The 13,245-nt window shown below is 40.9% G+C and overlaps 1 protein-coding gene across 1 annotated transcript; it reads left to right on the top strand.

Annotated features, from left to right (window-relative positions):
• Positions 1–298: 298 nt before the first annotated feature.
• Positions 299–12,980, top strand: LOC104460288 (lipid phosphate phosphatase-related protein type 1). The gene is made up of 5 exons (XM_010083183.1): positions 299–323; positions 1,452–1,702; positions 8,437–8,613; positions 10,550–10,681; positions 12,735–12,980. Exons 1-5 carry the CDS (start codon positions 299–301, stop codon positions 12,765–12,767), a joined length of 618 nt encoding a protein of 205 aa, XP_010081485.1. The 3' UTR covers positions 12,768–12,980.
• Positions 12,981–13,245: the final 265 nt, after the last annotated feature.

Here is a 13,245-nt window from a genome sequence, read left to right as displayed (position 1 = left end):
CAAGTAAAAGATCCTCGTATATGTTCATAGCAGCTGTAGCAGGTATTGGTAACAGTCATTGGGGAGTCAGTGGAGGATGTGGCAACTGCAGTGTCAAGCAGAGGATGCTCCACAACTTTGGAAATGTTCCTGGGTTCAAGCGAATACTTTCTGCAATAGTATTTGCTGGTATGTGCTCCCAGTGACATGAGCTGAACTGCAACTCTGTGGAAGTGTCTTCTAGAGCAAAGCATTAGGACGTTTCCCAAAGGACCTGCCAAATATTGCTAGATCAGGATCTTAATTTTTTAACGTCAAGATGGGGAATAGTCAAAATCCAAAAGGTACTTGACACTATGTAGTCATGTGTCGTGGTTTAGCACTAGCAAGCCATAAGCCCCATCCAGCCACTTGCTCAGTCCCCCTTGGTGGGATGGGGGCGAGAATCAGAAGGATAAAAGTGAGAAAACTCATAGGTTGAGATAAAGACAGTTTAATAGGTAAAGCAAAAGCTGCACATGCAAGCAAAGCAAACCAAGGAATTAATTCACTACTTCCCATGGCAGGCAGCTTTTCAGACATCTCTAGGACAGCAGGGCTCCATCACACCTAATGGTTACTTGGGAAGACAAACACCATAACTCTGAATGTTCCCTGCTTCCTTCTTCTTCCCCCAGCTTTTATTGCCAAGCCTGACTTCATATGGTATGGAACAGCCCTTTGGTCAGCTGGGGTCTGCTGTCCCAGCTGTGTCCCCTCCCAACTCCTTGTGCACCCCCAGCTTGCTCACTGGTGGGCTGGGTGAGGAGTAGAAAAGGCCTTGACTCTGTGTAAGCACTGCTCAGCAGTTACTAACACATCCCTGGGTTATCAACACTGTTTCCAGCACAAGTCCAAAACATATCCCCATAGCAGCTACTATGGAGAAAATTTACTCTATCCTAGCCAACACCAGCACATCATGTTAAAATAAGTGCAGTATTGTGTCTCAGCACTACAGTGCTCTTTCAGGTTCAGAGCTGTTATATTACTATTCTTTGGCCCAGATGTGGTAAAAATACATAAACATTTTTAACAGCTCGGGTGTATGACACTTGACTGCAGGCTGTGAGGCTTTGTCATAGTGGAAACTTTACAGGCATAGTATAGGTGCAGAGTTTTCAGTGAAATCTGTAGCTCACAGTTCTCTTCAGAGCTTGAATCACAAAAGTACTTAGGCACACGCGTATTGTTTTCAGATGGTTTCTGAGTCCTTCTGGAGTTGCTGAGTTAAGCACCTGTCAGACTCAAGCACACGGTCTTCTGTGTCATGCCTTTGATGCAGGACTCCAGTGCTGGAGTCAGCAGGGACTTTTCCTGAGTAATGGCAGCAGGGTTTGGTCCCTCACCTCTCATTATCTCTTCCTTTCAGGTAGCAAGCTTTTTTTTAAAACCTGTTTGAATAATTATTATTTTTAACCTTTCCTCAACAGGAGTGTTTGCATTTGGACTTTTTGCCACTGACATATTTGTAAATGCTGGCCAGGTTGTGACTGGGAACTTGGCTCCCTACTTCCTGACTGTATGTAAACCCAACTACACTGGAAATGACTGTCGGGCCCATCACCAGTTCATAAACAATGGCAACATCTGCACTGGGGATGTGGAGGTGATTGAAAAGGCAAGGAGATCCTTTCCATCCAAACACGCTGCTTTGAGCATTTACTCAGCTTTATATGCCACGGTGAGTGCCAGTGATGTTTGCTGACTTGCATGAGAGGTTTCTGTTTGTGCACCTAGATGGGGCCATTTTTCTTACAATGAGTTTTTTTTAAAAAAAGAGGACAGTTTTGGGGAGGGCTTTCTTAACTATCTGTAGGGGAAATCCCCTTCTCTCTCTGTTCTAGTATAAGCAAATTAAAAGCTCATTGCTTTTGAGGCACTGTATAATGTGGATGCAGGATGTCCTAACTTTGTCTTTGCTGCTGATTGTCTCAGAGGCCTTTGAGTATGCATTCAACCTGCCCCCTGTCTCATGAACATTAAAATGAAGTTGATGCTTAAACAGCTCGTGGATCACTACTATTTTAATGTTCACATGCCATGGGTTGTTGAACATTCAAAATGTAAATTATGCCATTTCAGTGGGAGGCTGAACTAGGCTGGATTTTACTCCTTTTGATTAGGACCTGTATTCCCTGGGCAAAGAAGGTTGTACTAAAAGTCAGGGCCAGAATTTTGCTATTATAAGAAGTGGGCCTCAGCTGACATCTTGACAAGGTGACACTGCTATACTGGCAGGAAGGAAATTGTCTCCTTTTAAAAGTCTAGTGAAACAGATAGATGCTCCTTTGCATTCTCTGGCTAAAAATTCTGTAATGTTTGAAAATTGATCCAAGAAGCTTACTCACAAAGTAGAAAATCTTGGTGGTTTTGCCATTAAGATCCAAGGACTTAACCTGGTTCTGATCTCAAAATGGCTTAACTAGGTCTTTTTTTCTCCTAGTAGCTTGACTCAAATGAGTGGCAGAGTCTGTCTGTAGGTCATCAGGATTTGAGAAAAGCCTTGAACTTACTAATGAGAGGTATTCACTGAATATTTTACCCTGATCTTGGTAGTGGATTAATAAAACATCACATTATTATTACAAAATTAAGAGGCCACCCACTGCTGTTTGAGTACCCATCTGTTTGCATTGAGTGTTGCGTGAATAATGATGGAGATATAAATTGGTAACTCCTTTAATAAGGATTTGTTGGGAAATGTTTGGAAAGCCCATAACAGTTTGCACACATTACTTCTGAACAATAAGCACCATGAAATAGTTCCCAATAAACTCAGCATTGTTGTAGCAGCTGTTTTCATCAGGATAAACTGCTAGATGGAAGCTCCAGGTTCAGGGTTGGTCCTGGTTCTGCCCTAAGCTAGTTACATCCTTTCATGGACTTTCACTGCCTAACCTCCCTTTTTTCCTAGGAATGCAAGTCTTCTAGAAACAGGGTGATATCTACATCAGAAGGGGAATAATGCTTTTCCTTTCTGAGCTTATGTCCCTGTAGTTCAGTGTTTCTGAGCCCTAATCTTTCAAGAGTACCTGTTATGGGCATGTGTGCACTCCTCCCCACTTAGGAAGACACCAGGTGCAGCCAGGACATGGAGTTATCTCTGAGCTGCAAGGCCACTAAAAGCCTGCCCTCAAGGCATTTCAGGCTACAGTCCAGTTTTAGCCCAGTTCTCTGCCTGAAGACATCCTCTCGCACTAAAGGTGTTTCACTTGTCTTTTCTCTGCCTGTCAGCAGGGATTAATGTGAACATTACACAAGAAATGCAGTGTTCAAATCTAGCTTTGATTAATAATTGTGCTGTGCACAATTTTTTGAGCAGTGTGTTGCTGATTCTAATATGTGGGATAATGTGGGCTGCTGAACATAAAAGGCAGGGTATTTGGCTAGTAATAGCTGTATTTGGCATAAAGCTGAAGACTTGAGCCATGGAGCAAGAAAAATAAGTTGAACATAAGGATGCAGGAGAATGGAATCAGCACAGACATTGTCTTTCATCTTACAGATGTCTGTTGAGATCTGGGAGTCTCCTCCAATCACTGAACCTCAAATGTCCTCTGCGGATGTCTCTGTACTGATTTGTTCATTAGTCTGCTAGTGACAGTACTCCCACTGTGATTGGTCTGGCTTTATGTTTTGCTGGGGTTTTTTTATAATCTGGGTTTTATATTTAATCAGCTAGGCTTTTTCTTGTCACCTGCCAAAGAAGCTGAGGAGAAACCAGAGCATCACTTTTGTGATCTTTGCAGGCAGAGATGAATCCTGAATGCCTAAAGTAGGGGAAAGAGAAAACAGCTGCCAGCTCTGGCTTCCATACTTGCACAGAAGTTAGAACAGCACACAATGAAGTTTTATTAGTCTCACAGAAGTGTGGCAGGAAAGGTGGCCACTGTACATAGTACATGCTGCTGTACAGTTAGAAACACATGCTTCTAAGTGCCTTTACCAAGGGAAAATGATAGGCTAGAAATACCACTTAATTCATTAATGCTTGTGACAAAAACCAACTAACAGGTGATATGTTGCATGTGGGTATCCCAGTTACATCATCTTCAGACAACTGTTACTTCATGCACTTCTGAGAAAGGTTGCGGAAGAGTCAATTACAAAGGCATCTAACAGATGGTAGTGTTCAACCAGAACATGGAAAATTAAAGTATTTCACTAGCACAACTGGAGGCCTTCTTATTGTAAAGAGAAGGTAGATATCCTTGCTGATCGTCCTGTTTGCCTCCCGAGTGAAAGCACGGAGAATTGTTTTATAGACACAACAGAGTATCTATGGTTGAAAGATGCAACTTATCACTTACATTGACCGTTCAGTGGTGGGTTTAGGATTCTTCAGCTAAGCTCTTGCTAGCAGATCCACAAGTAATGCTTCCTGTCACCTCCATCTGGCTAGAAGACTCTACCTCATCACACTGGATCATGACCTGGCATCTGTCATTTACACCTGGGTGCATTGCTTCTTGACTAAATTAGAGTGATACAATACCTGGACATGAAACTTCCAACTCTTGTGAAATTCTGAATAGCAGGCAACACACAGCAAATCCCTTCTGTAACCCAGGTCACTGTGACCACACCAACAATTCCTTCCATTTCTGCATTAACATCCTACCAGACTAATCAATAAAATTTAAGGCCTGGGCACTTTGAGCAGCTTCACTGAGCATCTGGGAGACTGCACCGTGTTTTGCAATACACATAATTGTCAAAGCCTCTGCTTCTCTCTTACTGTAGAAATCTCTATGGTAAAGGAAAATATTGTCTGTAAAGCTTGTAGGACACTGAATTTTCCAGTATTGGTATGAAATTGTGAACTTTCCAAGGACAATAAACTGTCACAAATCTCCCCACTTTATGCTAAAAGGACAAGAGAGACTTCCTGCACTCTGCCTTTCTCATCATAGGTATATAATATACATTTAAATATATGTAACCATATATATATGTATATATGTATGTCTATTTTAAACTGGCAAACAAAAAAGCCTCCTTGACTGTATATGCTTTTGTCTGTCTGAAAAAGATGGGGGAGGAATTACACACAGGATGAATGCTACTATCACACATAGCACATTGCTAAATATTCTGCTTGAGTGCACTGATAAGAGCACAGCAAATAAGCTGAATAGGTAACTTATATAGTTAAACATTTGTAGTTTATTTTTTAATATGATTTATTCTATTTTCTTCACATCTTTTTGTATTCACTTCCTTGTTCCCTCTCCCACCCATCAAATAACTGATCTTGACATTTAGGATTTTGTAAATAAATTTACCTTATAAATAGCATTGTGGGAAATTTTCAAAAATAATTGCTGTACGTAGGAAATCAAATGTAAGTGACTTTCACTGAGATTTTGGCCTTACACAAGGCTTTGAAAACATGCTGTAAGTGAAAGGGTAAATACATTGTGAGAATCTTAAAAAAATGTCTTGGCTTAGGGACCAGGACGATAAAGATCAAACGACAGTGATTGGGAAGTCTGACCAGAATGGAGAAGCTCTCCCAGTTGTTTCTGAGTTCAGTGTGAGATTTACGGATGAACTGGAGCGTACCTTATGGGAAAACCGTTTGTCTTGTTTTAAACCCTCCTCATGAGGATTTAACAGATTTCCCTTGGCAATCTGTTCACAGGGTTAATTATCGTCATTGCTAAAAGTGTTCTCTTTACTACAAGTTTACATTTTACTGCTGAGAAATATGAATCTTCAAATACATTAGAAACTTTCCATCTCCCATGTGGGTACACCAGAGATCCAGCTTCCTCTTCTAGCTGTCAGAAAACAAGCATTTGTGGGTTGTTCTCTGTAGCTAGGGTTTGCAGGTGTCACAGCAGGACTGCATCATTTCTTTAAAGAGGTGATGCTTTTCCTTTGGATGCTGTAAGCTACAGTAGTGCTTTGGTGGGGAACAGAACAGCAATCCAGCTCCATATTGCTCATTTGAATTGGCTCCTTCTAAAAGGAATGCATAGGGTGAGAGGATGGGTAGTAATTATTCACACACTTCAGTAGTATTTTTTCCTATTGTTTCCAAAGAACCTCAGCGTGAATTTTGGCGATAGTCAGGTGCAGCTCAACGTAGCAGCAAAGATTAGGGCAAGATTGCCGCCTAGCGCTCAGCTGTCATTTCAAGGCATTTGCTGCAGTCAGGTTATTAGGTTGGAAAAACAAAGCAAGCAGGAGCCTCTCAAGTAGCTTAGTCCCATTCCCAGTGCTATTACACACCATAATGTTCCACTTCAGAAACTGAATTCACCTTTAAATTATGTGCTCAGCAGCACATTTAAGAGCAGACTTCGCTTCCCCAGGCAGAGATCTGGCAAATTCAGCTGTTGGAAGTCTAGTACTCCTGTTTCTTGGCAGGTGACAGTATAATTTTGCCTAGAGGCCCAAAGGCAGACAGATCTGCCTTCCTCTGGTCGGTTTCTCTGGCCTGTCCATCTCCCTTCCAAGAAGTGGTTGCTGCATCCTTTCCTTTCCTCTAGAGTTATGTACTGTAATAAGTTTAGGGCTAATGTTTTTAACACCAGCCAGAGGGGAGAACCCAGCTGTAGGACATTTGATGGCCCAGTCAGGGAGAAGGAAAAAGAAATATGGACAGGGAGAAAGTTAGAGTAAAAAAATATACACAATACAGCAGAATAAAGGAATATATTAAAGGCGATGAACAAAGTGACCTTGAGGACGTAATTTGTGTTTCTTGATTTCAAAACTATATGCCAGACCATAGTGACCTCTGTATATCTGGTTCATGAAGAAAGGGACAGGCATTAAAATACAGTAAAGTAATTGTCCATGGTTGACAAATAGATTATGGAGTACAAAGCAAGCTGTGCTGGTAGTTGCAATAGGAAGCACCAAGCCAAGCCTCCACAGACCTCCTTCAGCACAGGCAAAGGAAAATCCCAAGGAAGTTTCTCCTGAGCTATTGTGGTCTTGGCCAGAGATGGGCAGTGTTAGCCAGCACAGCATCCTTAGCTGCTGCTGCAGCAGCACAGGAGAACCAACTGTCAGATTTTCACCGTGCTGCAGAGCCCTGCTCTGATTACAGTGCCACCAGTGGCAAAGCAGCCAGTAGTGCCCTTCCACAGAAATGAAGTCATCCCAGAGAAAGGTGAGGTTTGTGACCTGCAGACAGCATAGTCAGAGATCCCAGTTGTGGTGTTATTGCAGATGTGATTAAAACAATAAGGATCATCTACAGAGTCATCTGTCAAGAAGTCTAACAGAACCATATTTCCATATCTGACAACTGAAAAAGGGTCAAGAATTAAACTATTTTCAGCTCAGGTGATTTTACTTATTTTTACAACAAGAGAACATATTTTTTCTTTACAAATAAAATGGCATCTTTTGATACTAAACACTGGACAAGACACTTGCATGGTTTTTAATCTTTCCATTCCCAAGAAGAACAGGTGTTTGTATTTTTCACTGGATCAGATCTACGTTGTGTGAATCAGGTTCTGATTGGTGATAAAAATCAAATTAATTATTCAAATATGTCTTCCTGACTCTGTTTCATGTGTGGGAGGCAATGTGTCATCTTAGAGACATTTCTGGCAAATGTATTGGACATATTTGCTTTGCTGTCAAAGCTTTGGAAATCAAGCAGGCATCCGTACTTCCTTGCTGAAAATGATTTTATTGAATTGTTTTGCCATCAGGCTTGCTTTGCTTGATCTTCATCATTTTGCAGCTCTGGAATTAATGACTGGCTGCTAATTGTGACCCACATTGTTTTACTCACTCTGTCAAAATGCGTTTAAAATAAAATACAAACGTGGTGTTCATTAAAAAATACTCAAAGTACAGTGAAACTTCATGCTCTGGAATTACATTTTCAGAATCAACTTTGTTTTGAAAGAAATCTCATATTCTGTGTTTCATTTCATCTTGCATGGAGAATATATGGAATGGTTTAATGTTCTCTGTTAAACTCCACCACCACTTAGGAAACTGGAGCAGCTAGTTTATATAGATGCTAGGCACTCCATCATGTGCACATTGCAGTTTCTGCAGAGTATAAACATAAATTCTTGACTCCCTTTGCAAACATTTACTCGTGCATTCAGAGTGAATGTGTGCTAGTGTATGAGCAAGTACTTGCATAAGCTGGGAAGTCAGTAAAACTGAGCCTGTACATACTAGCTCAGAAAAAGTCCAGTATGTAAATACAGTTGATGGGATATTTGACATCCTGAAACAGCATTTAACAGTATGTGTCTTGTTCCCTTAAAAGTATTCTCTGAATTACTTTAAACCTCTTCCTCCATTTCCCAAGGCTTTTTTTAAGGAATCATGGGTTTGATCACATACTTGCTGATTTTGGATTTCTCTGGGTGGAAAAAGTTGCATTTCTGGCAGAGCTTCTGTTCATTTTTCACTTGCCCTTTGTTTCAGATGTACATCACAAGCACAATAAAAACAAAGAGTAGCAGGTTAGCCAAACCTGTGCTGTGTCTGGGTACCCTGTGTGCTGCGTTCCTCACCGGCCTAAATCGAGTTTCTGAGTATCGAAACCACTGTTCAGACGTGATCGCAGGCTTCATCTTGGGGAGTGCTGTAGCCTTGTTTCTGGTAAGCTCATCATCATTCCTTTTAAGAATACGTCTGTTTAAAAAAAAGAGTTACTATTATCTTGTGGCCTATTGCAGCTGATTGATTTAGTTGCTAAGAACTAATTCTAACCCCATCTAATTAAAGGTATCATCAGAGAAAATCCTACTATGAAATCAGGTTGATACTGAGTAATAAGGCTAATATGATGACATTTGTGCATTGTATCTATTTCAAGATTATTTTGATTACTGTACATGTTCTTACTTGACCTGTCCTGCAAAATGCCTTCAAGATGGTGTAGATTTCAACTAGTATCAAAAAGGAGGCGTGCTTGAGACTTCTTTTACACCCCTGTGTTGCAAAACCTGTCTGCCTGGTATCTGGCAAAAATGTAGGATACAGGGTGTTGTCTGGAGCTCTAAGCAGTGGTCCTCATTCTCCATTTTGTTCAGACCATAAAAGAAGTGCAATAGGACAAACTCCCTGGCAGACAAAACTACCTCCCTTTACAACAGTTGGAGTTGAGCTGAAATTGTTCACCATCTCATTGAAATGTATCAGAGGCCTTCCCACACAATCTAGGAACAGCATCTCTCTGGACTTTGAATGCTGGCTTTGTGGTTTAAGTGTTTTGTTTGGTGAGGGATCTCTTGCTGATAATTTACCCACACAGCAGTCAAGGTGATTCTCACTATTGCCAAGAAATGTGTCTGGTTCAATTTAATCAAAATATGCTTCAAAACTATCTATCTGCTGCATAGCAACAGATACTTTATCCCTGTAATCAGGAGGGATTAGGTTTCAAAGATCCCTTAAATCTGGATTGTACTGTCACTGATTTTTTTTCTATTCTGTACTTTGAAAAACAGAAACAAACCATCACATATCATTTATTCCTGTGTTCCCTTTAAATAAAAAAAATAAAATAAAACCCTCACACCTGAATCTCCTTGGCTTTAATGTAAGTAGTTTGTTTGATGCCCCCTGGGAATGGCAGCTTAAATCTAGCCCATGCAATATAAGAGGCAGTGACCCTGTATATCTGGTCAAGACAATCTATATGCTCCCAGTACGTGTTTCTGGCAGTGACAGCCCGCTCCCAGCCACATTTTGGCCCTGCAGACCTTCTGCCACCCTGCAAATGTCACAAGCTCAGCTGCAGAGTGGTGGAAGGGGTCTCCCTGGAGCTTGGAGGGGAGAGGTGCTGTGAGGTTTCTGCTGCCGGCACAAGACTCACCCAGGCTGCAGCCTGCTCCTTGCTCAGATCTAAAGAGCAGCGAAGAGGAGGAGTCAGCAAGGAGCTGGCTGCAGGAATTACTCTGACAGCAGATGTGTCCGTCAGCTCCTGCATGTCTTTTTTTCCACTGTGTTCCCAAGCCCCAGCCTGCCATGTGTGTGTGCTCTTATTAGCATCATCATGTGGGTGCAGTAGTCGGGGTCATGAACAAAGGAAGGGTTTGTAGGATAAACACCACAGCAGCTGTGCTGGAAATAAGCAGGAATAGTGCTAAATGAGCTTGATGTCATCTGGATGTGAGGTAGATTCAGCCATCCAGTGAGCTGTTTTTGCTGTTTGGAAATGACAGTCAGAGTCTGAAGGGGATTTGGTTTTGGCCGATAAAATGCATCATCAGGGTAGTCCATGGTTCTCTGATGATAAAGCAGACATGAGAGTCTCTGCTGTATAAAACATAAAAAGGCTGATAATGGTTCACCCCTTCAGATTAGAGGCCAGATGAATCAGTTTACCAAGGCAGTTGTCCACACAGCTATGTCAGTAAACACACTGTAGCCCAAGGTGAGATAGATAATGCCTTGAACCAAAACCCATGTTCAGTTATTTGCAAAAACTGGCAGTTGTGAGACACCCAGTGGTAATTCCTATGTATTTTTCCCAGGGACAGAACATGCTGACCTCACTTTTTTCTTTTTTTTTTTTTTCTGCATTACACAGGGAATATGTGTTGTCCATAACTTTAAAGGCACTCATGGAGCTCCTTCTAAACCGAAGCCTGAAGACCCACGAGGAATGCCACTAATGGCCTTTCCAAGAGTGGAAAGTCCTCTGGAAACATTGAGTGCACAGGTAATATAAATCCTCTCACCCAGACCATCATCAGCACATTTTCTGCTATGGCAGAGTAAAAACTAGTTGTAGACATAACTACACAGGGAGCTGTTTTTATTCATAACATTAAGCCCATTGTACAGAGTGAATGTGCATCAGGGGAGAGTTTGTTCTAAGGCATTTATCTCTTAAACTACCAAATAATGTAGATCTTCTGCCCCTGTGCACATCCAAAGCTAAAGCGGTAGGATTTCACATGCCTCTGCATATCATTTGTGATAACAAACTTTTGCTTAGAAGAATGGAAAACTGAGAGAAAAGTAAAGGTAATTCTGTCTAATTATACTTTGGAATGCTTTTGGGATTTACTATAGCATTCGTAATCCTGGGGATATACTATGCTGTCCAAAAGAATATTATAGAGATTAGGTTTTTTTATCCTGATTACTCTTCAGTATCTTCTATAAGAAGAAGAAAACACATACTGTGTTCTATCTCTTAAGTTGTCAGAAGAGAAGCTAAAAGCATGTTTTTAAGTTTGCAAAAAAAATAGGCTAGCGGGAGCATCATCAATGGTGTTTCTGTTGAACTACTAACTTCAAATGGCTTATGTTGGCATAATTGAAGCAGACCCAGTCCTTTCAAAACACACAAATGTCACCTGACAAGAATTTCTGTGAGCAAGGCTGAACTGTAGTTTATCAGTTCTCTGAAATGTCCTGCTGTAATTTCTTTGTTCTTTAAATTGTACTTCTTGTGCTAGATGGCCTTTCGTTCCTGTGTATATGGTGTGTGGCAGGATCATTAATAACTTTTTTAAAACCCTTTGACAAATAAACTGATAATAGGAATTTAAAAATGGAAAAGACAGTATTTCTAATGCCTGGGGATATTTTGCTTAATTGGAAAGTCGCTTTTGATTAGCAAAGATTTGCTGGAAGACTTTCAACTAAATCTGCAGAACTGTGTGCATTAACTGTTCTCTTGGTGGACCTGCAGTGGGGAAACCAAGTGCTACTTACATATCCACGTTGCATTGTGTTTGACAAAAGGGCTGAACAGGTTAAAATATTAGTAGACTGTGAGAAAAATTTTGTCTAGTCAGCTGTTTATAGCTTATGGACTGTGAAGTGCAGGTAGGGACTGGGCCTTATCTGCTGATGTCCACTATAATCAGCAAGGTTATCTTCTCTGATTCAAGTATCAGTCTCTAAATGACCATACATCTACTGTGCAGGAGTAGATTGGCAGAAAAGTGATCCTACTCTGAAGCTACTATAAGCAAGTCCTTGGGAGTGGCTGCTCATTACTGTTTCTTCAGATATAGGAGGGGCATCATCATTCTCTGTGCAGGTTTCTGCATCCATTCCCCTCTTGTTTTGCCTTGCACCCACACAAACCCTGCAGCATGATCCAAGGACAATGCTGTACTGCCACTGAAGTGCTAGACGTTGGCTTCCAAGAAGGTTAAATCATAGAATCATAGAAGGCCTGGGTTGAAAAGGACCTTAAAGATCATCTAGTTTCAATCCCCCTGCTCTTTCCACCTAAAGAGGACTTCTGCATTGCTATATATCTGTGGCTGCATGTGTTTTGGCACAATGACCCCACCTCTGTGTGGTTTTAAGCTCTATATGTTCCCTAGGATCAGACTGTGTAGGATCTACATGCACACATCACAAGAAGCCAAGCCATGGTCTTTTAGGCTCTTCATGACTGAGGACAGACTCACTGTATTAGTTACGTGGCTGTATGAAGTGCTTTAGCCTGTACTGACACGTCTCTCTGGACAGAATATGGTCCAGTTTGAAAGTTTCCACTGAAAAAGTGGTATCTTGTTTTTCAAGCCTGTTCATGAGAGTGTTCATAGCCCAGCAGCAGGGCTTGAGTTCAGCATTTCCCACCATGAACTCAGGATAGACAGCTGTCACGTTTGCAGTGATCTCTTCATTTTAAAGCCCTAGATTAGCTGGGTAACAGATTTTATTAATGAAGGTTTTTCTCACTCATTTTACACACTAGGATATGTAAATGTATACAGATGTTCACGTTTGCCTTTTCCTCTTTGCAGAATCACTCTGCTTCTATGACTGAAGTAACCTGAGATGGAAGACTGGCAACAGAAGCTATTTTTTATTACCCTCCAGTACAACTCTCCAAGACACACAGTTACTAAATGTCTAACTGTGATGACCAGTATTATGTTATGTCTAGTTAGAGGCTAATGTTTTGTACTTTTTCTGTATGAGGAAGTGATGTAGCTTGCCCTGACTTTTTGTTAGCTTTAATATTATTATGCCAGAATTTAAAAGCAGAATGGAAAAAAGAAAAAAAAAACTTCTCATGTTTAAAATGTGCACTGAGGAACTACATCTATGGAATTGTTGATGTTGTTATGTGATATTTGTACACTATTTTTTTTTCATTTTTGAATTTATATATCTTGGGGGGAAAAAAAATCACTTTTACCTTTTCTTACCATAAGAAGTGCTTCTACCAGTGGGTCAGATTCTGATCTGAGTACGCTCAGCATAGATCTGAAATAATTGCATATATTTAACTCTGATTAAAATAATGGTGAT

This window comes from Pterocles gutturalis, unplaced genomic scaffold, assembly GCF_000699245.1.
Source record: "Pterocles gutturalis isolate BGI_N339 unplaced genomic scaffold, ASM69924v1 scaffold23255, whole genome shotgun sequence".
Taxonomy (NCBI): Eukaryota; Metazoa; Chordata; class Aves; order Pterocliformes; family Pteroclidae; genus Pterocles; species Pterocles gutturalis.
Note: the sequence above shows the minus strand (reverse complement) of the source record. Positions and strands in the feature narration are given on the sequence as shown.